The sequence below is a fragment of the Cebus imitator genome, unplaced genomic scaffold, assembly GCF_001604975.1.
Source record: "Cebus imitator isolate Cc_AM_T3 unplaced genomic scaffold, Cebus_imitator-1.0 Scaffold43, whole genome shotgun sequence".
Lineage (NCBI taxonomy): Eukaryota > Metazoa > Chordata > Mammalia > Primates > Cebidae > Cebus > Cebus imitator.
In genome coordinates this window covers 2,410,291-2,437,148 of record NW_016107358.1, presented here as the reverse complement: position 1 = coordinate 2,437,148, position 26,858 = coordinate 2,410,291, and the positions used below count along the sequence as shown (strand labels likewise).

At 40.2% G+C, this 26,858-nt stretch overlaps 1 protein-coding gene and 1 long non-coding RNA gene across 10 annotated transcripts in view; one reads left to right on the top strand and one right to left on the bottom strand.

The window, feature by feature from the left end:
• Window positions 1-11,440, bottom strand: part of PLAAT1 (phospholipase A and acyltransferase 1) — a 28,224-nt gene extending 16,784 nt beyond the window's left edge. The window contains exon 1 of one of the 6 annotated variants that reach the window (XM_037737822.1): window positions 11,417-11,440. Coding sequence is in view for 2 of the 6 variants with exons in the window: in XM_017526636.2 (XP_017382125.1) it covers window positions 10,615-10,953 (339 nt within the window). In the remaining 4 variants the exon portion in view is untranslated. The other 5 variants (XM_037737820.1, XM_037737821.1, XM_017526636.2 and 2 more) reach the window with 5 other exon arrangements.
• LOC108302916 lies at window positions 11,064-22,308 on the top strand. Of its 4 annotated transcripts, none has more exons than XR_001824588.2 (4): window positions 11,064-11,272; window positions 11,682-11,854; window positions 18,796-18,887; window positions 22,254-22,308. It is a non-coding gene; the product is annotated as an uncharacterized LOC108302916 (long non-coding RNA). The 4 variants fall into 4 exon arrangements; XR_005199862.1 differs by lacking the exon at window positions 11,064-11,272 and adding an exon at window positions 15,761-15,834 and having other exon boundaries at window positions 11,497-11,854; XR_005199863.1 differs by lacking the exons at window positions 11,064-11,272; window positions 11,682-11,854 and adding exons at window positions 12,158-12,248; window positions 15,761-15,834.
• The last annotated feature ends 4,550 nt before the right edge of the window (window positions 22,309-26,858 follow it).

Sequence of the window (26,858 nt, the reverse complement as noted above, 5' to 3'; positions counted from 1 at the left end):
TCCTGTTGAGATGAAAAGACAGACTACAGAGTGGGAGAAAATATTTGCAAACCACATATCTGTGAAAGAACTAGTATCTAGAACACATAAAGGACTCCCCAAACTCAACAATAAAAAAGCAAACAATACAATTAGAATGTAGGTTTTATAGTTTGGACATTTATTACTGCCAAATCTCATGTTGAAATGTAATCCCCAGCGTTGGAGGGGGGGTCTGGTCAGAGGTAGTTGGATCATGGGAGTGAATCTGTCATGAATGACTAGTGCCAACCCCTTGGTGATGAGTGAGTTCACCGGAGATCTGCTTGTTTAACCGTGTGGTGCCTCTCATCACCCCTTGCTCCCATTCTCACCATAAGTACACCTGGTCCCCCATTGCCTTCCACCATGATTGTAAGCTTCATGAAGCCCTCACTAGAAGCAGATACCAGCACCATGCTTCCTGTACACCCTATGGAGCATGAGCCAATTAAATCTCTTTTCTTTATAAATTACCATCTCAAATATTCCTTTATAGTAATGCAAACCCTAATAAATATAGTAGGCAAAAGAATGAGGACCCATTTCACCAAAGAAGATACACAGATGTCAAGGAAAACACTAGTCATTAGGAAAATGCAAATTATATCTGCAATAAAGAAATCTCAGCAAAATGGTGTCATAGGAAGCTATCCCTTCTCCCACAGACCCACTAAGGAAACACCTACACACAGATCAATTCTTTCCAAAAGAAAGGCAGAATCCAGCTGAAAGACTCCTACACCCTAGACAATGAAGAAAATATCCACATCAAAATTGGTAGGAAAAGTAAAGCTACACTCATGCACAAACCCCACCCTGTGCACAGAGTCTTATAACCAGGAAGGAAACCCCAACTCCTAGCATGATCCCAAGGAATGAGGGGCTTGTGCCAAACACCAAATGTCCAGCTTTTACCATCACTTTCAAAGGGCTTGGCTCTTAAATCACTGTGTCTGAGAAATCATAGGGACAAGGCATTGGAGGATTTCCCTCAAACACAAAAAACAAAGGGAGGTTTTAAACCTTGCAAGCTCTGTCAGCTACTATAATGCCCAGGATCAGCCCAGCTGCCAGTCTCTCCCTGGAAAGGATTTGGCTGAATCCTTTTCCACTAGTTCAATGTGGTTCTGGTCTCTAATACGCCAGCTTCCGGGAGCGTATATAGCAAATAAAGAATAAACCTCTTCAAGCCTAAACAAGGACAACATTCCCACCTTCTTCCTTAGTTTGTTCTAGTGACAATTCCAACCATACAATTTCTCAAAGGAAAGAGGTTGGAGGCCTCTTCCAGCAAGAACAGGAAAGATGGTACCACCCTTTCATCATGCTTTCTTGCCTGGTTTGCTCCTGAGATAAATTCCTGCAATCTCTCATGAGAGTGAAGCTGTTGGGGAGGATCTCTCCATGCCTGAGAAGCAAAAAGGGTATTCCTGGATCTTTTTTTCCTGGCTTGCTTCTATTCCAGACTAGAAGAGTCCCCTTGCAAGAAAGATCTGAGACTTCTTGCTTGAACAGGAAATAGGCACTCGTACATTTTCCCCTACTTGCTCCAATAACAATCCCAGCCCAGTGATTTCTCTGTTGAAAGAAACTGGAGACCTCTGCTACCAAGAATCGGAAGGATGGCATTCCCACACCTTTTCCCCTGGCTTGCTCTAGAAATAAACTCCTTTAAACTCCAGTTGGAAAAAGGCGAGGGGGCGGGGGTTTCTTCATGTATAAAAGATAAAGTGGGCACTCTCTGCCCCTTCCTTTATGGCTTCCTTTAGTAATAACTCTAGACCAGAAGTTTCTCCCTGACAGGAGTGTGTGAGATTTCTGCTTGTTCAAAAAGGAGAGTGGTCACTCCCACCATACCTTTTTCTTTGGCTTGTGCCAACAAGAAATCCAGATCTGCAGACTTTCCCTGGAAGTAGTTTCTGCAGACATGGAGTACCCTAGTTTTTATAGCCTTCATGCAAGAGACTGGCTCCTAGTCTGGGAGTTGACAGAGCTCTGCACTTCTGAGTCTCCTAGACAACAAAGAACAAAAAGGTGGGTTTTGTTTTTTTTTTTAACTTGAAAACATTCAGCAGCAGTCTCTCAGGGTTCAATGTGAGCAGTCTATAGAGAGTATAGGCATCTGCCTCAGACATTCTCCTTGGTATAGGGCAGAATGAGTAGGAGATTAAACTCTAGCTCTAAGCTTCTCTGAAAAGAAAAAAGAAACAGGAACACATAACACCTCAGTCTCTCCAGCTGCATTTCAAGGGACTGGCTTCTATCCCACCTCTCTCAAGGCAATGACTTGAAACTCTTTAATTTGGGTGGGGGGGGGCACTAAGAATAAAAATAGCAGAGTTTACAAGCACAAAGAAGTTAATGGCTGCTAAAAATCTTTGACCAGGCTGATTGGAAAGGAATATCTCCTACACAAGACCAGTCTTGTAAGACTAAGAAAGGTGGTTCTTTTAACTAAAGTACAGAAAACAACACAGAGAATGAAGGAAAATGAAGAATCATAGAAATATGTTCCAAATAAAAGAACAAGATAAATATCCAGAAACTGACTCTAATGAAATGTAAATATGTGATTTATCTGATGGGGAATTCAAAAGGGCAGTCATAACAATGCTTATTGAGGTAGGGAAAGCAATGCATGAAAAAACTGAGAACTTCAACAATGAGACATAAGATATTAAAAAGTACCAAACAAAGCATCAAACTGAATTATATAAAAACTAAAGTGAAAATTCCAATAGGGAGGTTCGACAGTAGAATAAATCCATAAATCAAGCAGAAATAAGAATTAAGAATTAGCAAACTTGAATACAGGTCATTGGTAAATCATAACTTGAGGACTGAAAAGAAAAAAGAAAAAAAAAGAGTGAAACAGTCTAACAGACTTAGTAGATACAATTAAACAGAACATGTGAATTATATATGTACAAGAGAGGGAAGAGAAAATATATTCAAAGCAACATAGCAAGTCCTCATTTAATGTCATTGATAGGTTCTTGGAAACTGTGACTTTAAGCAAAATAACATAGAATGAAAGGAGTTTTTTCTCATCAACATAATTAAATGCCATTTAATAAAATGATGTTATTCAAAAACCTGCTCTAAATCATTTTGCTTAAAGTTGTGGTTTCCAAGAACCTATGAACATTGAATGAGAATCTACTGCAATGGCAAAAACCTTCCTAAGTGTGGGGAAGGAAGCAAATCCAGATCTAGCTCAACAAACACCTAACAGGATGAACCCAAAGCAAACTACATCAAGATACATTATAATTAATTATGACAAGTTAAAGACAAAAAGAGGATATAAAAGTTGTAAGGGAAAAGCAACTTGTTAAATAAAAGAGGAACCCCCCCATCAGATCTTTCAACAAAAACCCTGAAGGCCAGAAGGGAATAAGATGATATATTAAAAGAGCTAAAAGAAGAAAAAAAAACAAAACACCTGCTACCCAAAAATACTATACTCAGCAACCCTGTCCTTCAAAAAGGAAGGGAAGAAGGGGAGCTTTAAAAAAAATGTTTTCAGATAAACAAAAGCTGAGGGATATTATCACAACTAGACCTGCCTTATAAGAAATAATAAAAGGGGTACTTCACAGTGAAGGAAAATGTCATGAAGTAGCAATATGAAAATATATAAAAATAAAAACTCACCAGTAAAAGTAAGTATATAGTCAAACTCAAGTTTTAATAGATCTGAAGAAAGACATGAACTGCAATACAATAATGTCCCACTTTCAACATTGGACAGATCATCTACACCAAAACTCAGCAAGGAAATATTGGACTTGAACTATACTTTATGCCAAATGGACCTAAAATATATTTACAGAAAATTTCATCCAACAACAATAAAATATACATTCTTCTCAAGTGTACATGGAGTATTTTCCAGGGTAAATCATATATTAGATCAGAAAGCAAATCTCAACAATTTTAAGAAGACTGAAATCATATCAAGTATTTGTTCTGACCACAATGGCACAAACCTAGAAATTAGTAACAGGAAGAATCTTGGAAAACTCACAAATATGTGAAAATTAAATAACAGGCCCCTGAACAACCAATGAATCAAAGAAAAAGTTAAAAGGAACATTTAAAAATATCTTGAGACAAAGAAAGAAAAAGAGAAAAAACTCCAACAACATCCAAAATTAAAGAGGAGATATTACAACTGATATTGATGCAGGATTTTTACTCCTTAGCTCAGCTAGGTCTGGGTTCTTGTCTCATGACCAGGAATGATTAGGCAGACACTTGAAGAGTAACTGGAGTAGAATATATTAAGTAAAAGGAAAGTTCTCAGTAAAGAGAGGGGTCCTGAAAACAGGTTGCTCATTGCCCCATCACAGTTGTATATAAGGGCTTTATATATAACCTGATGAGGCTGAGTTTCCTATCTGTATAAGATGTGAATTTCTGGTGGCTCCACTATATTCCCCCAGTGTGCATGCCGGCCCTTAGGCCACTGTGGGCATGTTTAGGCAATCCCCCTGTACAAGTTCCCTTATCTGCACAAAACATCTGGTGTAAACACTTGTGGGGCAGGTCAGAGGTTCTCTGAGGACCCTTCCCTTACTGTCTGCCTAAAGCAAGCTGGCTAACTCCTTTCAATATCCCAGAAATACAAAAGACCATAAAAGATTACTATGAACACCTATACATCAACAAAGTGGATAACACAAAAGAAATGGATGAATTCCTCGAAACATGTAACCCAAGACTAAATCAGGAAGAAACAGAAAATCTGAGTAGACCAATAATGAATAAGGAGATTGAATTGTAATAAACAATCTCCCACCAAAGGAAAGCCCAGGACCCAGTGGCTTCACAGGTGAATCCCATTAAACATTCAAGAAATAATACCAATCCTTCTCAAGCTCTTCCAAAAAACTATAAAGGAGGGACTATCTCACAACTTATTTTATGAGGCCAGTATTACCCGACACAAAAGTCAGACAAGAACACCCCAAGAAAAGAAAACTTCAGGCCAATATCCCTGCTGAACACAAATGCAAAGGTCGTTAACAAAATACTAGCAAACTGCATTCAACAGTAAATTTAAAAGATCACTCACCAAAATCAAGTGGGATTTACCTTTGGGATGCAAGGATGTTTGAACATATATAAATCAATAAATATGGGCCATGTACGGTGGCTCACACTTGTAATCCCAGCACTTTGGGAGTCCGAGGCAGATGGGTATCTTGAGCCCAGCAGTTCCACACCAGCCTGAGCAACAGGCTAAACCCCATCTCTACAAAAATACAAAAAGCTAGGCAAGGTGGCATGTGCCTGTGGTCCCAACTACTTGAGAGGCTGAGGTGAGAAGATAGCTTGAGCCTTCTGGGGGTGGAGGTTGCAGTGAACTGAGATCATACCACTGCAGTCCTGCCTGGGTGGCGGAACCAGGGAGGGGAGGGGAAGGGGTGGAGGGGAGAAGAGGGGAGGAAGAAAGAATACCATATTAACAAAATGAAGAAAAACCACGCAAGTATCTCAATAGATGCAGAAAAAGCATTTGACAAAATTCAACACCCATTCGTGGTGCCAAACTCTCATAAAATAGGCATAGAAAGAATGTACCTTTTCACAATAAAGGCCATATATGAAAAGCCCACGGACACCATCATACTCAATAATAAAAAGTTGAAAGCTTTTCCTCAAAGATTAGAAAAACAACGATTCCCACTCTCACCACAGCTATTCAACATAGTCTGGAAGTCCTAGCTAAAGCAATTAGGCACAAAAAAGAAATAAAAGGCATTCACACAGGAAAGGAAGAAGTGTATGTCTCTGTTTGCTGATGACGTTAGGATTCTCCTAGCATATGAATTGGGAGAAAACATTGGCAAGCTGCACATTTGATATGGGGCTGACATGCAAAATATAGAAGGAATTCATACAACTCAACAGCAAGAAAACAAGTCAATTAATAAATGTGCAAAGTATCTGAACAGACATTTTACAAAAGAAGAGACACAAATGGCCAAAAGGTAAATAAAACAGGTGTTCAACATCTCCATTCATCAGGGAAATGCAAATGAAAGCAACAGTGAGATATCACCTCATGCTTGTTAGAATGGCTATTATCAAAATGATGAATGATAACAAGTGCTGGTGAGGCTGTAGACAAAAGGAAACCCTTGTACACCGTTGGTGGGAATGTAAATTAGTATAGCCATTTTGGAAAATATATGGCAGTTTCCTAGAAAACTAAAAGTAGCATTACCATATGATCCACAAATCCTACTTCTGGGTATCTATTCAAATGAATTGAAGCCAGTATGTTGAAGAGATATCTGCATCCCCATGTTCATTTTAGCATTGTTCATAATAGTCAAGATATGGAAGCAACCTAAGTGTCTATCAATGGATAAATGAATTTAAAAAGTGGTACACATACACAACAAAATAACCATACAGTCTTTTTAAAAAAGGCAATTCTGTCATTAGTGACAACATGGATAGAACTGAGGAACATTGTGCTAAGTGAAATAAGCCAGAAGCAGTAAGAGAATTACAGTATGATTTCACATGTGAAATCTAAAAACGGTGACCTCATAGAAACAGAGTACAAAATGAGGACACAGAAGATGGAATGAGGAAACAGAAGAAGTGGATCAGAGGGTAAAAGGTTTCCATTAGACTGAAGAAAGTTTTAGTGATTTCTTGCACTGCATGTTGACCACACATAATAATGTATTGCATATTTCAAAATTGCTAAAACAGGTTTTTAACATTCTTACCACCACAAAAAATGATAAATTAGTGAGATGATATATATGTGCTTATGGTTCGAATGTTTGTTCCCTCCAAAATGCATGTTGAAACTGAATGCTTAATGTGGTAGTATTGAGAGATGGGGCCTTTAAGAGGTGATTGGATTAGGAGAGGTCTGTCCTCATGAATGGATTAATCTATTCATGGATTACTGGATTAAGGAGTTCATGGATTAAAGGGTTATCATGGGAAGGGAACTAGTGTCTTTATTAAAGGAAGAGAGACTTAAGCTAGCAAGGTAACATATTCAGCCCCCTTGCCATTTGATACTCTATACCACCTTGGGACTCTGCAGTCTCCACCAACAAGAAGGCTCTCACAAGAAGTGGCCCCTTAATCTTGGATTTCTCAGTCTCCATAACTGCAAGAATTAAATTCATTTTCATTATAAAGTACTTAGTTTCAGGCATCCTGTTATAAATCTGTTATAACAGAAAATGAACTAATACACTAATTAGATTATTTCTATAATATATGCATAGTTTAAAACACCACATTGTACCCCATAAATATACATCATTACTGTCAATTTTAAAAAAACAAAATATCACTACACATCTATTGGAATAGCTAAAATAAAAAACTGTGACAACATCAAATATTGACAATGATGCAGATGAACTGATCACTCATTCACTGCTGGTGGGAATGTAAAATGGTATAGCCACTCTAGAAGCAGTCTGGCAACTTCTTTAAAAGCTTAGCTTGTAACTACTATATGATCCAGCAATTGTACTTCTAGGCTTTCATCCCTGAGAATAAAGACAATGAAGACTTACATCCACCCAAAAACCTACACACAAAAGTTTATAGCAGCTTTACTCATCATACTGCAAAAGTGAAAACAAACAAGATGACCTTCAAAGGGTGAATGGTTTTAAACAACAACAACAACCGTATGCAGGCCTACCAGGGAATACTATTTAGAAATAAAGGAAAAAACTACTAAAATAAATAAATAAATAAATAAATAAACTACTGACATATGCAACAACCTGAATAAAACTGTAGATAATTACACTCAGTGGAAAAAATAAAAACACACAGTGCCAAATAATCACATACTATATGATTCCATTTTTATAACATTCTTGAAATGCACAATTATTTAAAAAGATAGTGAACATACAGTGGATGCTATGAGTTAAGTAAGTAGAGGAAGCAGTGGGAGGGAAGTCAGTGTGGCTATAAAAGGCCAGTATGTGGTATTCTAGTGGTGACAGAGTGTTCTGTTAGACTGTTCAACAACTGAGCGCTGATTATTTTGATGATCATTTTACAGATGAGGCAACTGAGACTCAGATGAGTTAAGTCCCAGACCTAAAGTCGCACAGGTAGTAAGCAACACAACTGGAATTCAATTTCAGGTGTATCTTCTTATTCCAGACTTCATGCTCCTTTTTTTATACCACTGATTAACATCATTAACCAAATGAATTTCTACCAAACATTTCATTTTTCCACTTCTCAAATACTATGAGATGGTGCAGCTGCAAAAGCATGCAAGTGTATATTTCATATAACATCACAGAAGTTTTAAACATTCATATGCAGAACCAGAAGGTAATGTGAAGTGGAACCTTGCTCCGGAATCCCTGCCACCTTTCCTGTTGGGAAGTTTCTGGGTGGGGTTAGAATATCTCTAAGGTGCCCAGGCTCAGATTTTAGGCAAATAGCTATAACCTGTCTGACTGGGTAAGTTGATTTACATGGACCACATCTACCAATTTTATTCAGGCAAATTGTGTAATGTAGCACTTCATGAGTATGAGAAAACACAAAACCAATTAAAGACACATTTACAAAATCCTCTACCATACTCTTTAAGGTAAAAAATGCTTCATTTTAAGAGTCCATATGCAAAGAATTGTATGAATAGTTTATAATAAAGAATGGCATGAAGCTTAAGTCTGTAATTGTTGTAAAAGAAATTTCCCATTTCAACTGGCCAACTGGTAAAACAGGCTGCTGTCTTTACAGCTCTATGTTGGTCTCCAGGGATGCATCGAAAGAAATAAATGTTCCCTGCAGATAGGAACAGGCTGATGAACTGCTGCTTATGCCTAAGAGGCCACCCATGTTACAAGAATACTAAGAGCACTTTTTTAACTACTTGCAAGAATGGAAACTCTGAAACACAATCATAGGTGATCACAGGCTACCTAGTGCAAGTCGTCTAATTCGTTTTGGACCCTTTCCCATTCCAGCTGCACTTTTCATTCACAATCCTCCTATACTGAGATGTTTCCATGAAGCCCTGCATTCCCAGATTTATGGTTAATTCATAGACTCTCACCGCTGCAAAGATCCTTGGCCGCTACAAATGAGAGTTCCACTCCTTGGCCAAATTATCTGCTACCACAGCACTGTCATGCTCTGCTTGGAATCTTCCAGGGCTTCCCACCAGACTCCCCATCTTGCTTCCCCACCCTAGAATCTTGGCATCCTTATTAATCCCTACATTCTAGGCAAACCAAGCTATTCATTATTCTTCACACTCATCGAGTTTTGTTTTGTTTTTGTTAATACTGAACCTTCTACCCGGAATACCCATTTCCAAGTGTCCCAAATGACTCAATTTTAAAAACCCAGGTTGGATGCCAACTCTTCCCCTTCCCTCCTCCACTCCCCAGGTCCGATTGTCTCCCTCCAATCTGCCTTCTTTTGACTTTCCACAAGCATTGTACCTAATGGCCCAGCCACTTCCTACACCTGCCTCAGCTACTGGTGTCTGGGGAATTGTCTCTCGTGGGGCATATGATACAGAGGGCTGCTTCTTGTTTTTCTCTATACCATGTGTCCAATATTTTGGCTTCCCTGGGCCACACTGGAAGAATTGTCTTGGGCCACACATAAAATACCCTAACACTAATGACAGCTGATGAGAAAAACAAAGAGAAAAAAAAATCGCATAATATTTTAAGAACATTTACAAATTTGTGTTGGGCCGCATTCCAAGCTGTCCTGGGCAGCACGGAGCTGGTGGGCCACGGGTTCAACAAGCTTGGTCTATATACCTTCAGTCTCTGGTGGAGTGCCTGGCACAAAGAACTGCGGAGCAAATGTTCACTGAATGAAGGAATAAGGAACCCAAGCCCAGAGAAAACAATGAATTACTTTTTCTAGCACGAGTCACAGTAATAGTCCTGAATGCCAAGGGAATCTCACCCTCCAAGTTTCCAAAATCTAATATAATAATAGTTACTTGTACTATTACTCGTGTTCACTTCAGTGAGGGCAGTGGGTTTAAAAAGGCTTAAGCAGGCCGAACGTGGTGGCTTAAACCTATAATCCCAGCACTTTGGAAGGCCGAGGAGGGTGGATCACGAGGTCAAGAGATCGACCATCCTGGCCAACATGGTGAAACCCCATCTTTACTAAAAATACAAAAATTAGCTGGGCGTGGTGGCGTGTGCCTGTAGCCCCAGCTACTTGGGAGGCTGAGGCAGGAGAATTGCTTGAACCCGGGAGGCGGAGGTTGCAGAGAGCCGAGATTGTGCCACTGCACTCTAGCCTATCGCCTGGCGACAGAGACTCTTGTCTCAAAAAAAGAAAAAAAAAAAAAAAAAAAAAAAAAAAACCTTACTTAGATTGGGTTTCTAGTCCCAGCTCTGCCACTTAACAGCTGTGTAACCTAGGGAAGCAAGTCTCTTGCCCTGTGGACTCAGTTCCCCAGTTTGTGAAAAAGAGGAGATTGGATTAGATTTGTGGTTCTCTAAACATTTCAACTTTTCCCGCTTGCCAACTGGTTAGAACACGGTTGGTTGCCGGGGCGCCTCGAGGTCCCCCCCACTGCGCCCAGCACACCTCACTCTTAAGCCGGGGTCGTCTTCTCGCACCAGGAGGCAGGTGCGTGTGTCCTGGGGTGTCCCTTGGCCTCGCGGCTGCCCACCCCGCCGCTGGCGGCCGCGGGACGACTCCAAGTGCACCCGGGAGAGACCCGGGAGGCCGGCGCCGGCCACCACTCAGGGCCGTCCTCCAGGGCCAACGCCAGCACCAGCGACGCCACGCGGAAACCGGCCCGGCCGCCCCTCCGCGGCTGTGGCACGCCCGCACGCTCCGGCGTTGACGCGCGGGCCCCGGCGTCTGGGCACTGCCCAGCCGGCACGAGGCTCCGACCATCGGGGAGTCTCCCGCTCCGCCCATCGGGGAGTCCCGCTCCGCCCAGGAGGCGGGTCTCGGTCGCCCCGAGCCGCGCTACGCCCCGAGCCCGGCTTCGCGAGCCCGTCGAGGGCCTACCCTTTCGTGCTCCCGACGCAGCCGCCTCCGCGCGCGCACGCACGCAGCGCACACGCTCGAGCGCCAACAGTCCCAGCGCAGCGCCGGCTGCGTAACCAACTACGCCGCCCGCGGCCCCGCACCGGCCTCGTAGAAGTTCCCGCAGCCAAATTTCAAGGGACCAGGCGCTGTGCTAGGCGCTGCGGTTATAAAGCTGATCGGTTTTGTTGAGCTCAGGAATGTCCGGGTACAGCCATCATGAATACACCCGCTCTAATAGCTCAAAACAAATTCCCTAGGACCCAAGGGATCCTGGTTACCTGCACCCCAAGAAAGCCTCTCGGCCTTGGAGTCACCAAAGCTGGGGAGGAAGGACTGGCCCTAAAACAACCTCACTGCTTTTACACACACATGCACGCAGGCCAGATCTGTGAGTTTAAAAATAAAGCTGGGGCAGGCAGAGTATCCTTTTTCTCACTGCTAAAAAAAGAGAGGCCAGGAATACTAACCGGCTAAGTAAAGAACTCTTGGAAGACAAAGTGATCTTTATGGAACACTGCGCAGGACTTGACTTCCACCTAGGCATATCTTAGATGTTTACTCTGATGTAAATGGAATCGCAGCTAACAGGATTTCTTTCCCCCGTTTATTTCAAGGCTAAAATATCTCGGATTTTATGTGTTTTGTCTTAATGGGATACCAACTACCTAAATATGCAACTGTTTTTCATAAAGCTGTTGGCTTGTGTTATGAAGGTGAATCAGTGATCTGAAATTTGGGGCTGGATGGGCACCTTTGGAAACAGTACATAGAAGAACATTGAAAACATGTAATTATTGGCAAAGTGGAAACTAGAACATTTGAGAGATTGTAGCTTTTTGTGCATTAATATTTTTCTTACATGTTCCTTAATATATATTCAGAGTTAAAAACTGAATCAGATATGCCTTTCAATAGCCTTTTAATATCTCAAAGAGAAAGCCATAAACATGCATTTGCTTTATGTTTCTCAACTATTTCAATTGAGTCATCACTCTAGAAAGTGGTTCATGATTTTATACAGGAGAGTTATTGTGAGCATTTATAAAGCCATCCTGTTTATGTGCTAAATTTATTGTGTTTGCTGGGTTAATCTGTTTTCTCTAATCAAACACTTAATCATCCAGTCTCCTCCTTGCGTTATAGATTCATGAATGTGAAGTGAGGTGAGTTGCTCAGTCAAGGTAAAATGATAAATTATCTTTTCATTTTCAGGGTATTTGTGATTAAATGCTTCATAATAGAATTAAAATGAAATAAATCTTGGAATTTTACTTCTAGGTTCCTGCCAGGTATAGATAAAATGAATTTGGTTAAGAGCAAATTCAATTCCATGCCTGAATGGAATTTATAGGAGAAATGTGGAAAGCATTGTAGGTCAGGAGAGCCCTGAGTTCTCTCTTCGTTTCTATGAACTGGAGAGAGAGTTGATCAACTGGTGATACTCTACGGATGAGCAGCAGAGAATTAAAATTCCCATTTAGAAAGAATGAGGACTTAGTTTTGAGCAGTAAAAGGCGAAGTGTGTCTGAATCTAGAGTTGTAATCTGGGACCTCAGGAGCTGTGATTGAAGCAGATGTTAAATTACAATTAAATAAACAGTTCCTATTATTTTGGCCATTGTAAGTGAAGCCCTGTGTGGCTGGCTTTCTCTGCTGCTGCCTAATTATGTTGTAAGAGTTGAAGCATATTGAAATAAGCATAATGGAGATGAACTCATTTGTTGTCCTGTTTGTTGTTAAGTGAATAAAGTTCACATTCCAGAAAAAGCACTACAAGGTAACAAAAAATCACAATTTGCCTTTTAAGACATGGAAACTAGAACCGATTGGCATTGTGTGATATTAGACAGAAGTCTCAAACAACCCCATATGTTTTGTGCATATTTTACAATTAGTGAAGCACTTTGATTCTGTTGTCTCATTTTGATCCTCACAGCAAACCTGTGACTCCTCAGGTCCTGGCAGTTGGTGTTAGGCCGGAGATGTGGAGCTCTGTACTTTAGGTTTCCTGGGGTAGAATTGAAGTTGGGCCTCTTAGGCAAAAGCTCTTCCTCTACCCAGACTCCCTCTTTCATCAGGCAGCAAAAGAAAAGCCTTTTTTTTTTTTTTTTTTTTTGTAAGTTTTAAAAACCACAGAAATAAAAGAGCTGCACAAATAACTGAAATATTTGCCAAGATAATACAGAGATGGTAGGGTACATGAGCTAGTATCTAGGAGTTGAGACAATCATTCCAGTAGTTCCAACCCCAGCCCCCAAAATCTATGCTGTTAAAGTAAAAGCTTTTTTCTTGACTTGAATGTCCAGGTCACCTGTCTGCTCAGACTGGCTTTTTTTTCTGTACGAATTACTCAACGCTCTAATTCAATCTGCTTTGTATATTTGTGGTCAGTATCATTGGAACCAAAAATCTGTTTGCTTGCAGATATTTCATGTAGTGTACATTCAAGCTAGGTAATGTCTCTGCAACTGCTTACAGATATTTCATGTAGTGCACATTCAAGCTAGGTAATGTCTCTGCGACTGCTGTTTCTTGATGATTATATTCATTTGAAATGACTAAGCTTGGTAAATTAGGCTAAGCCAATTTACCAAGCTTAGTCATTTCAAATGAATATAATTTACCAAGACTGTGGAGCTGTCAAGGGATGAATGAAGAAAAGAATAATGTTATGGAGGCTACATCAGAGACAAATAAATCTATCAGCATATGGCAAGGCAGGAAGGACAGGGATATGCCTCCTATAGAAGAAGTTGCCTGCGTTCTTCTCAGAAAAAAAGGCAATGGAAAAGCAGTGAGTCACGAGTCTTGGGTTCTGAGCCTGGTTCTACCATTTGCTAGCTGTATGACAACAGGCATGTTTCTTAAACCTCTGAGCCTCATCTTATACATGTATGAAACAGTAAAAATAATAATGTAGCCTGCCATCTTTACAGATTTGTGAAAAAGCCTTTTAAATATATAAAACGTTTAATATATATAAGAAAGATAAATTCAAGCTATGGGTATGACACAAAAATATACTTGAAAATTATTCTTAAATTTCACCATATTTAGGAAGAGATGGCTAAATATAAACATACTATTCCTACTTCTGCATGTCCTGTTTGTCTCTTTGCATTTTAAATTCAGAGCAAGCTATCTTATTAATTGTAACAGTTAAATAGTGTACATTTCTGTTATTTAAAAGTGGTACTGACGATGTAATTAAACTTTTATTATCTTTTTTTGATCTAATAAATAAGTGCATGACTAAAGAAGGAGACAAATATCAATGATTTCAGAGATTTTGCCCTAAGGGAAAATCATACGATGAGTTTGGAAAAAGGTAATTCTGACTTGTCCTCTACAAAATGCTAAATTTCTGCCCCAAATCTTAAAGCACAAATGTTACGGGATTCTTGGTGACAAGAAAAGTGATAGTAAATGCACTTTAGCACTAAAATTCATGTATCCATGGAAACCTGTGAAGTTCTGTAAGCACACACACACAGCCTACAGTATTTATTGAAGAGCTAAGGCAACAATCAGTGGGTTACTATGCTGTGAAAAGGCGACAGATTGCTGGGAGCTGCTCTGCACAGGCATGGGTGAGGTGGTTTTCCCCTGCTAAAAGTAATTACAGAGAAATTCAGAAATCTCAGACATTATTGAGACAAAAACCTGTTTATTTATTTATATATACTTGTACCTTTCAGAATAGTGTCCTTAAATCAGATTTTTAATCAGAAAAGCTTTGAAAAGTCATCAGCATTTCCCCTTCCCACACATTTGTAGCCATGGTCAAAAACTCTCTAGATTTTCCATGCATGCAAAGAAAGACATTTCTTAAATGTTGGAAGAGAATGCCCCCAGTTTTTGCCAAACTGATTATTCCTGGATATTTAAATATGTTCTTATCAGTGTTTCCTAATGTATAATGACTTTGAGAGCAAAGAGCATAACAATATTTGGGGGAAAGAATTGCCTGCAAATATCTGAAGTGTTTATTTAACCAAAAACTGATACTCTAATAAAATAAAGAAGTAATGCTATTTCATAAAGGCATATTCATACAGCAGTCTTTTATTAAAACATACATCTCATCTCATTTAATCCTTACATAAATCTCAGTGAGTATTGTTATGCCCATGTTCTCTTCCATCGCCAAGTCCTGGATTCTTTCTCAAATCTTATTCTGAATTTTAGTAACTTGGAAATGATCTGTGTTTGGGTTGAAACACATTGAAACAGAGGTAAAATTATTGAGTTCTTAAGAATACTTCATGTTTTATCCCCAGTTTTCTTTTAAGTTTGGTCTTCTAAAGATGGGCTGTTCAATATGATACCCATTAGCCACATGTGATTACTGAACACCTGAAATGTGGCTAGAGGCTCACATGAGATAATATTCGAATATACTGGTTTAAATACTAAACGCTAATTTCACCTGTTTAAAAACATTGTTTTAATATGCTTACTAAAATATTTTAAAATATATATATGTGGCTAGCATTATATTTCTATTGGACAGTGCTGCTATTGTCCAGAGCTTTCAATAGGGGTCTCTTTTTTTAAATCATTTAGTATATGCCAGACTTTCTCAATCTTGCTACTGACTTGCCATACTTTTCACCAGAATAATGATATTGGTTCACACTGATTGTTCTCACCTGAAAGAAGTGCTTTACATTCTCTTCTCTTTATGGAGCAGGTTTCTCTTCTTTTCTCCCATGCAAAATCCAAGTGGCAAAATCTAATGCCACTTGGAGCCATGGCAGAATCCAAGTACGCAAATCAACCTCGTTCGTTTTCCTGTTTGTTTGTTTTTAGCTCTTTGGGCCTCAATATTTTATTCTAATGTATTTTAATGGAGTTTAATAATTAAGCAAATGATGTAAATAAACCCTTGTGCAAGAGTTTGTAATGATCCAGGACTCTGGTGATTTAGTTTAAACTCATAAGACTGGGGGAAAAAAAGAGAACATATGAAAAAATAATAGTTTGCTTCCAGTTGCATTAGGAATACTTTCACCTGAAAGTAAGAGAAGACCACATTAATAGTAGTTTAAACAACAAGGGTTTGTTTTTCTCATATATTAAGAAGTCTGAAGATAGGCCCTTGCTGGATTGACACCTTGCATCGAATCACTCAGAAAAAACTTGATGGTTTCACCTTTAAAATATATCTAGAATCTAACCTCTTTTCCTACCTTCATCACTTCCACCTGTGTCCAGAAACACTTCTTTTTGTAACATTTTCCTAGCTTGTCCGTCTGTTTTCTTCCTTGTTCTCATTTAATGTTTTCTAAATCCAGCAGCCAGAAAGGTTCTGTTAAAATTTTATAGCATGGGACGGGTGCTGTGGTTCATACCTGTAATCCCAGCACTTTGGGAGGCCAAGACAGGTGGATCACCTGAGATCAGGAGTTTGAGACCAGCCTGACCAACATGGTGAAACCCTGTTTCTACTAAATTAGCCTGTTTCTACTAAATTTAGAAACCCTGTTTCGAAAAATTAGCCAGGTATGGTGGTGCATGCCTGTAATCCCAGCTACTCAGGAGGCTGAGACAGGAGAATCGCTTGAACCCAGGAGGCGGATGTTGCAGTGAGCCAAGATTGTGCCATTGCACTCCATCCTGGGCAACAGGAACAAAATTCCATCTCAAAAAAAAAAGTATAGCATGTTGCTCCCCTGCTCAAAATCTTCCAATAATTTCTTACATCTTTCAAAATAAAATGTAAAATCATTACTGTAGCTTCCAGTTCTCTAGAAGATCTGGAACTTGGTGAACTCTCTAATCTCATTCCCTTCATTTTTCTGTTGTTCACTCAGTTCTAGCCACTCTGATCTTCTTGCTACTTTTTGAATAGCTGAGCGCACCTTCCATCAGGGTCTTTGCAGATGCTGTATCATTTTCCTGGAGCACTCTGCCCACCTCGCCAATATCTGCATGATTTACTCTCATTTTCTTTATGTCTCTCAAATGTGATTTTTATCAGTTGGACATTCCTTTATAAACCTATGTAAAATATCACCCCATGACTCTTCAGCTCCCTTACCCTGCTTCATTATTTTAATCATAGCTCTAAACTCTACCTGATACATATTTATTATTGGCTGTCTTGCTCTCTATTAAAATGTAAGTTCCCTGAAAACAGGGACATTGTTTTTCCATTTGAATTCCAAGCACTAATGCAGTGCATGGAATGTAATAAGCATCCAATAACTAGTTGTTGAATGAATACTTCAGCACCTGGATGGTATCAAGTGCCTCTGTCAGTGTCCCTTGACCTTCTCCTCCTTGCTTCCAGATGGCTGCTGCAGCTCCTACCATCATATCTTTGTACAACCACCTTCAAAAATAGGAAGCAGTGAGAAAAAAGCCTTTTTCCTCCTTTGCTTTTATCTTAACAGGGAGACAAACACCTCCCTGAGAATATTCTATCAGACTTCCCTTTACATTTTCTTGATTAGAACTAAGTCATACAGGTAGATAGGAGGAAGAAGCTCTTCTGTTCTGTTGTACAGTAGGGCCACTATGGTTAACAATATTGTATTATATTTAAAAAGTATATTTTAAATATTTTTTAAAATGTGTTTTTTTAGATGGCTAAAAAGAGGATTTTGAATGTTCTTATCACGAAGAAATGATAAATTACCTGATTTGATTATTGTACCATGTATACATGTATTGAAACATCATACTTTCTCTCATAAATATGTACAATTAGTATGTGTCAATTAAAAACAAAAAAAATTGTTTTTTAAAGAACTGGATCAAGGGCTACCTCTGTTTGCAAGAGAGGTTGGGAAAAGATTTTTCTAAACTTTAGCAAAGGAGACAGACAAGCTAAAACAGTATGATTAATAAAAGCATCATCCCAATAAACTGCCATGATTAGGACACCTTGTACATATCACATGGCTGATTAGAGCTTTGGTAAACCATGAGATTTAAAGGCACTCAATTGAATGCTTTCACTGTAGATTGCTCCTATTTTTTCCTACCTTTTATGTCCTGAAAACGTAATCATTTATATGACTTATTGTTCCAATTTAATTACTATTTTGTTAAAGGAAAACGCTTTCGAATAATTATGTGGAAAAATTATGTATATAATTTTAATTAGGGAAGGTTGATAGAAGGGTATGTCAGATAGAAGGCAGATGAGGAAAAATGGCCAAAGGCATGCATACTTCAGATTGGGACAGAAGGAAAAAGCTGAGAGAAGGTTGACTGAGAGAGCAGTGCAGGTGTGTGGGTAGGAATGGGGTTGGGAGTGAGAGCAGGCCAGAGGGAGTACTGTCACACTTGATTTTATATCCCAATTTATGATTTGCAAAAGTGCCAAGACTTGGTTTTTATGTAACATTTGTAAATTAGACACTCAGAGTGTTACCTAGCAATTTATTTTTCCTTTTGAATAATTTACAAAAGCTTGATTCTTGGCAGGTTGATGGTGTGGCCCACGACAGTGTCCTCAAAGTTCTAAGGGAGCCTAGAAAAGACACTAGGGTTTAGATGCCCAAATAGGCTCCCTTCTTCATGTCTTCCATGAGCTATCCACAGCCTAATACCTTAATCACAAGTGAAGACATATATTTCAGGCTTGACATGTGGGTCACTAGGCAAGAAAACAACCTGTTCAGGACTCCAGGGTAGAGAGAGAGGAAGCAAAGAGACCCTCTTACCTTTTAATTTCAAATATTTGTGTCTTATTATTCCAATTTTCTGGCACAAAAGAAAATAATCACTCAGAATTCCAGAGTCCTAGAGTCAGGGGATGCAAAAGCTTGGACCTCAAGACATGGATGCTTGCACTACCCGACCGTCAGGTAAGCTCTGCATTGTGTGAACACATAGATACTGTGTAATGCTACTGTTTTATTCTGCGACTATTTAAAGTGAAAAGAGAGCTTTCACATTTTGTAGTGACATTCATGATGACATATGAGGCAGCCATTTTATTTTATTTTATTTTTTGAACTTTTTCTTTTTTTAATTATACTTTAAGTTCTGGGATACATGGGCAGTTTGTGCAAGATTGTTACACAGGTATACACACGCCATGGTGGTTTGCTGCATCCATTCCCCTGTCACCTACATTAGGCATTTCTCCTAACGTTACCCCTCCCCAATCCCCCCACCCCCTGCTATCCCTCCCCTATCCCCTACACCTCCCAGCAGTCCCCAGTGTGTGATGTTCCCCTGCCTTTGTCCGTGTGTTCTCATTGTTCAACACCCACCTGTGAGTGAGAATATGTGGTGTTTGGTTTTCTGTTCTTGTGTCAGTTTGCTGAGAATGATGGTTTCCAACTTCATCCATGTCCCTGCAAAGGACATGAACTCATCCTTTTATAGAGGCAGCCATTTAAAAATGAATTATATCTGAATACTTAGTCACTTAGCTATCTTTTGCAAAAAAAAAAAAAAGTATGAATGAGAAACAGGTGAGACAGGATTAATTAAAATCACCACTGGCTGTGAAATCCTTTGTCAAATGCAGCATCTGGGATAGGACACAGACCTGTTGCCCCAAGTTTACATATAATGCATCGTAGTATTGAGCTGGCAGTTTCTCCAGTCCTATAGAAAATGGCTTCCAGTTCTTTCTGTTAAACTATTAAAAAGGAAGAAGAACTTGACAATGAAAAGTGAACACATTGACCTTGAGATAATTTGATTTTCAACCAAATTATCTTACTTGCCATGGATAAACTCTTGACTGGGGTGTGCCCAGAGCAGTGAGCAGGACTGACTGCCTGGTTTTAATTCCAGCTTGGCCATGTGTAGAAGTGTGATGTGGGCAGATTACTTAACCTCTCTGTTCTCCTATTTTCCCACCATCTCCTATGAATACCTACCTCTTTAGGTTAATGTGAGGATTAAACATCTTGATAAATGATAGATCCTTAGAATAATGCCTGAAAAATACTATATAAGTGTTAGCTATTATTGTTTCTACCCAAAGTGGATATGTGGTCAATGGGTAGAAACGTGGAAGAATTTGGTGGAACTAACTCTTCGACAAAGTAGATTTAAGGACATAGGGAGAACAAATATTTCATTTCTAGAGAAAAAAGAATTGCAAACCTATTAATAAGAAATTGTAGCATGATATTTATTTCAAAAGGTATAAAAGACATTGCCTTGTATAATATGGATCACAGCTGTCCATTTCTCTCTGGCTGTATGTCAAAATTGACTCTTCACTGAAACGGCTGAAAAATTTAGCCAGAAACTAATTATTAGATTAAAAAAAAAAACCAGAGAGAGAAAGAAACCAAGTGACCTTTTCTGTGCCCGAACATTGATTCCATTAGGACTATAGAGCCAGTTGAACCAGTATCCTCTAGGCTAGCTAGCTAGAACAGCCTCCTCCTCTCTCTCTCTCTCTTTTTTTTTTTTTTTTTTTTTTTTTTTTTTTTTTAGTTAATTTTTTTTTACTCTTCCTAGGGCTGCCCCAAGCTCAGTTTCTTAATGTTAAACTTTGAATAGTGATGCCATTCCCTGTGGCTTATTGTTATAAGAAATGTCAATAATCCTTGGGTTACTGATATTCAGTCTCTTCCTATTCCAGCTAACACTCGGAAGCTTAGAAGCCAGAGCCTGGAATTTGTATATAAAGCGCAGTGAGGTTATTGGAGGCAAACTGGCCTGTGATGAACCTAAAGGCAAAGCCATTCCTGGATGTGCTGTGACTCCACGGCATGGCTGCTGCACAGCAGCCTCCCCATGTTTGCGTGAGGGACTTTGCAGCGCACCCCTGGACTCTGTCTCAGTTTTAATGACTGTCTAATGGAATTAACATGGTGTCTCATGAATCTACAGGTCGGCCATTTGAGATAACTCCTGGGCTGGTTGGAAGTAGTATCAATAGCTCCAGAGTGCCTGAAAACTACTGAAAAAAATACGTAATAGAAACAAGTTTAAGGGAGAGGAAAAAAAAGAAAAAGGAAAAAAACCCACCACAGCAAAGTGATTATTGTCCTGCTGAGTTACCTTTCCTGCCCACCCCATACCACCCATCCCATTTCAACCGGACCACCAGAAGTTTCTAACACTGATCTGATCATGTTACTGTTCTGATTAAACCCTTCTCTAACACCGACAAGATGAAGTATAAATTTCTCAGCCCTTCATTTTGGCCTGGATATCAGATGCCATTATACCTTGCATGCTTCATCTCCCACTTCCACCTCCCTGTCTGACCCAACTAGCCCCAGCCCCTATACCATATGTTCTAGCCAAATTGAACTACTTAAAATTCCCTAAGCATGACAGATGGCATCTTGTCTCCACGTCCATTATGCCCTTATACCTCCTGTTTCAATGGTAAATGCTTCTAGATTTCAAGGCCTACTTCAGACCACTCCAAAAATGAAGCAGCATTTCCCCCTTCTTTTTTCTCATTGTGTTTCTTTCATAACTTTCTAAAATAATGTTTATCATAGATGCTTTTCTCTTTCCTCCAGTAGACTGTGGACTCCTCGGTATCAAGCCTGGATATTATTCACCTTTGTGTCCATAATACCTAACTTGGGACTGCAGGTGTATGCAGTTATAGCGGGATGAAAAAATGAACAAGCTTGCCTCTCTTTCATTTTCTATCTCCCTTTATTGTTGTTTTCACCAAGGAGTCATTTTGCTAATCACAAGTGGCAGTTCTCACTACTCTGATAATGCATCCCTGCAAGACCTCAGATATAAATGAAAGTAAGGTACATCTCAGTGACTCCTCGAGAGTAAATGAAGGATGATCTATGGAAGCTCCTAACACAAAATCATAAGCTTATAAAAACAGCTGCCCTGCGTCACCTGCTGTCGTCAGTGCTGTTCCAGAAGCTGCTAGCAAACTCAGCTTTCTGTTAACTCAGAAGCTTTTCAGCAGCCTCCCTGCTGATTTGCTTTCTGGTGGGGCTGAATAGAAAACAGCTTGTAGTCAGAAGGCCTGAATTCTGATCTTGGCTCTGTGGTTGAAATTCATATGACTTCCTGAAAGAACTGAGTCTGTTTCCTTGTGTGCAAAACACGAAAAAATAATCCTTTCTCCTGCTCTGCTGAACTTACTGGCTACTTATGAAATTCAGAGGATATAGAGAACTTGAAATCACTTTATGAAATAGAAAATTCACCAGAGGGGTAAAGGGTTATAATATAATATTGTTTACATCTTAACTCTGCCTGTCTGTTTTCCTCAGGAAGATCAAATTAAATACAGTGCCTGAAATATAGGCATTATTCAGCAATATCAAGTTGAGTACAATACCTGAGACATTTTATAATGCAGGTGAAAGATCAGCCTCTACCACCAGTAACCTGGAACCTTTCCTACACTGTCCCTATTCAAAGCACATTGACGAGTTCTCACCATTGGTAGCATTTATTTGTGAGGCCACATGTGCAGACTCAGTTTAGCTACATGGGACCTGGGCATTGACTACAAGGCAAATAAAAGCCATGTCTACAAATTTCTGTGCACCTATCAGAGAGGTGACTGACTAACCTGCATGAACAATCCTGGTTATATCCTTTGAGCAATGGTGTGGCTCTCTGTTATTAGACATACAAAAGGACATATAGTCTTACTCTACTTGGAACAGAATGATAAATCTATTTTGGCTGAAGTCTTTAAAAGGCTTTTGATGTGAATAACAGGGAAAGCTGCTGTAGAGAGTGATAACAGCTAATTCCTACAGAATGGTCACTATCTACTAGGCAGAATTCTTTTGTGTGTGTGTGTGTGTGTGTGTGTGTGTGTACACATTAATGCATTTTAAGTTCTGGGGTACATGTGAAGAACATGCAGGATTGTGGCTAAGAATTGTCCTGCATTCTCTTAACCCACACCAATGCTTTGAGTCAGGTTCTCTCGATAGCTGTATTTTACAGTTGAGAAAAATGAAGTCACAATGTTTGGCTGTGTAGAGCCTGACTCCACAACCTGGATGCTTAACTCTCAGTCAGGTCTGGACCTTTGTGAGGTCCACTGGCAGCTAAAATTTCTCCTAGGAGTGTTAAGAGAGATATTTAGGTATAAAGTGTCAGGTATATATTTTACTCTGCATGGTTCCTCTGTACACTCAACTTCAATAGATTGAGGTGGGAGGAACCAGGGGTATGGATGATTATTTTTCACATTGTTTTTACAGCGGCTAATTGCCCAAACAAAAGGCTTTCTCTGCTTCTTTTCCCACTTTTACTTGAACTGGCAAGATGCAAATCTGAAACTTACGTTTACCAGCCTCCTCTAATGCTGTGTGTGACTATGTGATAACAGCTAATTCACATTATGTGACCATGTTTTAAGCAATAAGATAAAAATGGAAGCATTACCATAGAATAATCTTATGGTATTGAAATAGGAGAGTTCCCTGATTTCCTCTCACAGGACATGCAATGGGGGTGTGGCTCTCCTGTTTGGGTTATCCCACAGCTCAAACACTTAGGATGCAGAGGGCAAGTGCAGAGGCTGGGATAAGTGCTTTGGGCTCTTGGCCCTGCTGTAGTGTCTAGGGGTGGGTGCTGCAACCCTAGTGTTACAAAACTCTTTCAGCTTTGCCATCTTCAGACGGCTTGAGTGTTAATCAGCTCAGTGGACCCTCTGCCTTATTGTAAGGGCAAAGGGCCAGTGTGGCAGGCTTCTGTGTCCTGAGCTCTTGCCCGGTGTCCCAGAAGAATCCGATCACACACAGGCTCAAAGGACGAGTGTAATGTTTTATTGAGCGGTGGAGGTGGCTCTCAGTGAGATGGATGGGGAGCTGGCAGTGGGGATGCAGTGAGAAGGTGATCTTCCCCTGGAATCAGGACACCCAGCAGCTGGACTCTTCTCCAACTGCCCCCAGCTGAACTCCCCTTGGTGTCCTCTTTCTTTCTCTGCCACGTCGTTCTGCCATTGCTGGTCTGCTGATCTGTTGGTCTGCTCTGGAGCATAGGGTTTGGGGTTTATATGGGGGCAGGATAAGGGGTGTGGCAGGCCAAAAGGCAACTTTTTGGGCATGAACACAGAAATATCTGTTCTCATTTACGGCTGAAGGTATTCAGGCTTGAGGGTGGGAACTTTGCCAGGAAACTGCCCTCTTCTACCCAGTATTTCCCTGTCTCCTGTCTGTATCAGTATTTACAGAAAAGGGAGTTAACACAGATGGAAGGCACATTCTTCTTTCTTGCTGCTTATTTATTTCTGTTACATGACATATAAACATGAAGACAGAGCTCTGGTAGTTATATTGGACCATGAAGTGACCTTGAGAATGGAAGCCATATGCAGAGAGACAGAAGGAGCCTGAGTTCCTAATTATTTTTTTGGAGCATTCATGTAAGCACTGCTACCTACTTTACCTTATTTTATGCTAGAAGAATAAATCCTGAGAGTTTAAGTAAATGCTATTTTGGTTTTCCTCTTATAGGCTACTACAACTAATCCTAATTGATATGAAGATTACCTGGCTTTGCCTCTGTTTCATAGACATTTCACTGTGGATTAGCATTTCAACTACAGGGAAGCTGCAAAATTAATCCTATTCACTTTGCTTACTGTTTAATAAAACTGAGAAGAAAAATTTTAGTCAGAAAAAAGGCTGAATTTATTGATTAAAATAAAATCTGGAGGTTCATTTCTTTTTCTAGACCAAATTAAAATAACCAGTCAAGAGCTAATTGGATTTGAATCCTACAAAGAGAAAGACGGACAGCCCTTTTCATCTTCAGTACTCACATGGTAGTGTTATAGAAAAGATACGGCTTCTTGACACACGACCGGGATAATTCAGGCATGTGGACACATTGTAGAGTGGGCAGGGCAGCGTTTATTAGGTGAAAACAAGAAGGGAAACAGGAACCCTACGCAAAGTGACATAGAGTCTTACTAGTAGGATTCTCACCTCACAGATTGAATCCCAGGTTGCCACACAGGAACAGGAGAGGCCAAGCTCCTCTCCCCTGCAAACAACGCAAACTTCCTGAGGCTCCATTCCATCCTCCCAGGGCGCCCTCCCAGTGCAAAGGAGTATGAGAAGCTCCAAGGACCTGTTTCCCAATAAAACTTGCAAAAATATTTTTTTAAAAAAAGACAAACTTTTGGAGCCTCTCTGGAAACGTTCATAAGGGTAAATAGCAAATGAAGTAACATCTATGAACATTTCGTGAGAAAGATCAGAGTGTGTGGTAGCTGAACAAAAACCACTCTTTTCCTTTCCCCTCCAAGCTAAGCCAGGTGGATATTTCCGCAACCGAGAATATAGGGCCCCCTCTTCCTTTGGCTCCCAGTGAGAGAGCTTCTTCCAGGGAGAAGCAGGAATTTATTGTTCAACCTTCAACTGCCTGTTGCTGAGCTTAAATCCCAAGTCGGTGTGATCAAGTAGGAGCTCCATTTCTCCACCCAATTTCCACTCATGGATCTGAGACTCTACCTTGAGTGTGGTATGCTCAGAATACTGCATCCCTGAAAACCCTTTGCTAGTGAGATGCTAGTTTCACACTAAGAGTGACAAGCCTAGGGGACCCCAGAGTATTGGGTATCTTCCCCTTCCACTTAGCTCTCAGCTTCCTAGAGTGAAGCGTCACTCGGAGAAGAGCTTGCCATTGTCCCCACCTCCACTTCCAGAGCCCTGGCTCAGAGGTTTTACCTGGGAGAAGCTGGCCATATAACAGATCACAACCTAATCTCTTCCCCAAAACTGACTTTTTAGGCAATGATATGTGGAGAAGTTTAAACCTAAGGCCACTCTGCAGTTAATAGAGGTTGGAGTAATATAAAGTTGGGAGGAGATCCATGGATCTAGTGAAGATACAGCATAGACTGTAAGCCAGCTACTTTGCAGGAGAGAGCCAGGGAATAGGGCAGCTGGGAGGAACCCTTCCAGGGTTAGGACAAATATCAGACTTTTACCTCAGAAACTGTTGTGTCAAGGGAACTGAAATTTGATTAGACTGGTTTGAAGAAAATTTTATCCTCAGGCCATTGTTGAAAACAATAGAACTCTCACTGGACAGGTAACAGCTGGGAAGGTCAGTAGAGCTGAACAGCTGGATATGGTCAGGAAAAGAGTAGGTGAGTCCTGTAAGTGCCACTGTTATCTGAGGGTAACTGTGAACACAGACCAAGTTCCATCTCCCTGAGTACAAATATCAGAGGCTGAACACTATGGAGCTGACAGGCTAGATTTAACTAAAACAACCTAGTGAGTCACTCAACAGATAAACAACTAAATAATAATTATAAGCCCCAGAGGCCTGGCAGTGCCCCGAACTGCTACAATATATTATCTAAAGTGTCCAGTTTCTAATAAAAAATTACAAGGCATGAAAAGAAACAAAAAACTATGACACACCTAAATAAAAGAAGACAAGAGAAACTGCCTTTCAGAGTGACCAGATGTTCTAACTGCCCAAGGGGTTCACCTTGCCTGCTGCCTAGACAGAGCTGACTCATCAAGACAGGGGAATCCCAATAGACAAAGAATAATTCACTCAGAGCCGGCTGTGTGGGAAACCAGATTTTATTGTTACTCAAATCAGTCTCCCTGAAAACTCAAGGATTAGAGTTTTTAAGGATGATTTTGTGGATAGGGGGCCAGTGAATCGGAAGTGCTGACTGGTTGGCTCGGGGATGAAATCACAGGGAGTCGAAGCTGTTCTCTTCTGCTGAGTCAGCTCCTGGGTGGGGGCCATAGAACTGGTTGGTTGTTACGTAGCCGGTTGTTACAAATGCAAAAACCTGCCGGGCGCGGTGGCTCAAGCCTGTAATCCCAGCACTTTGGGAGGCCGAGGCGGGTGGGTCACGAGGTCAAGAGATCGAGACCATC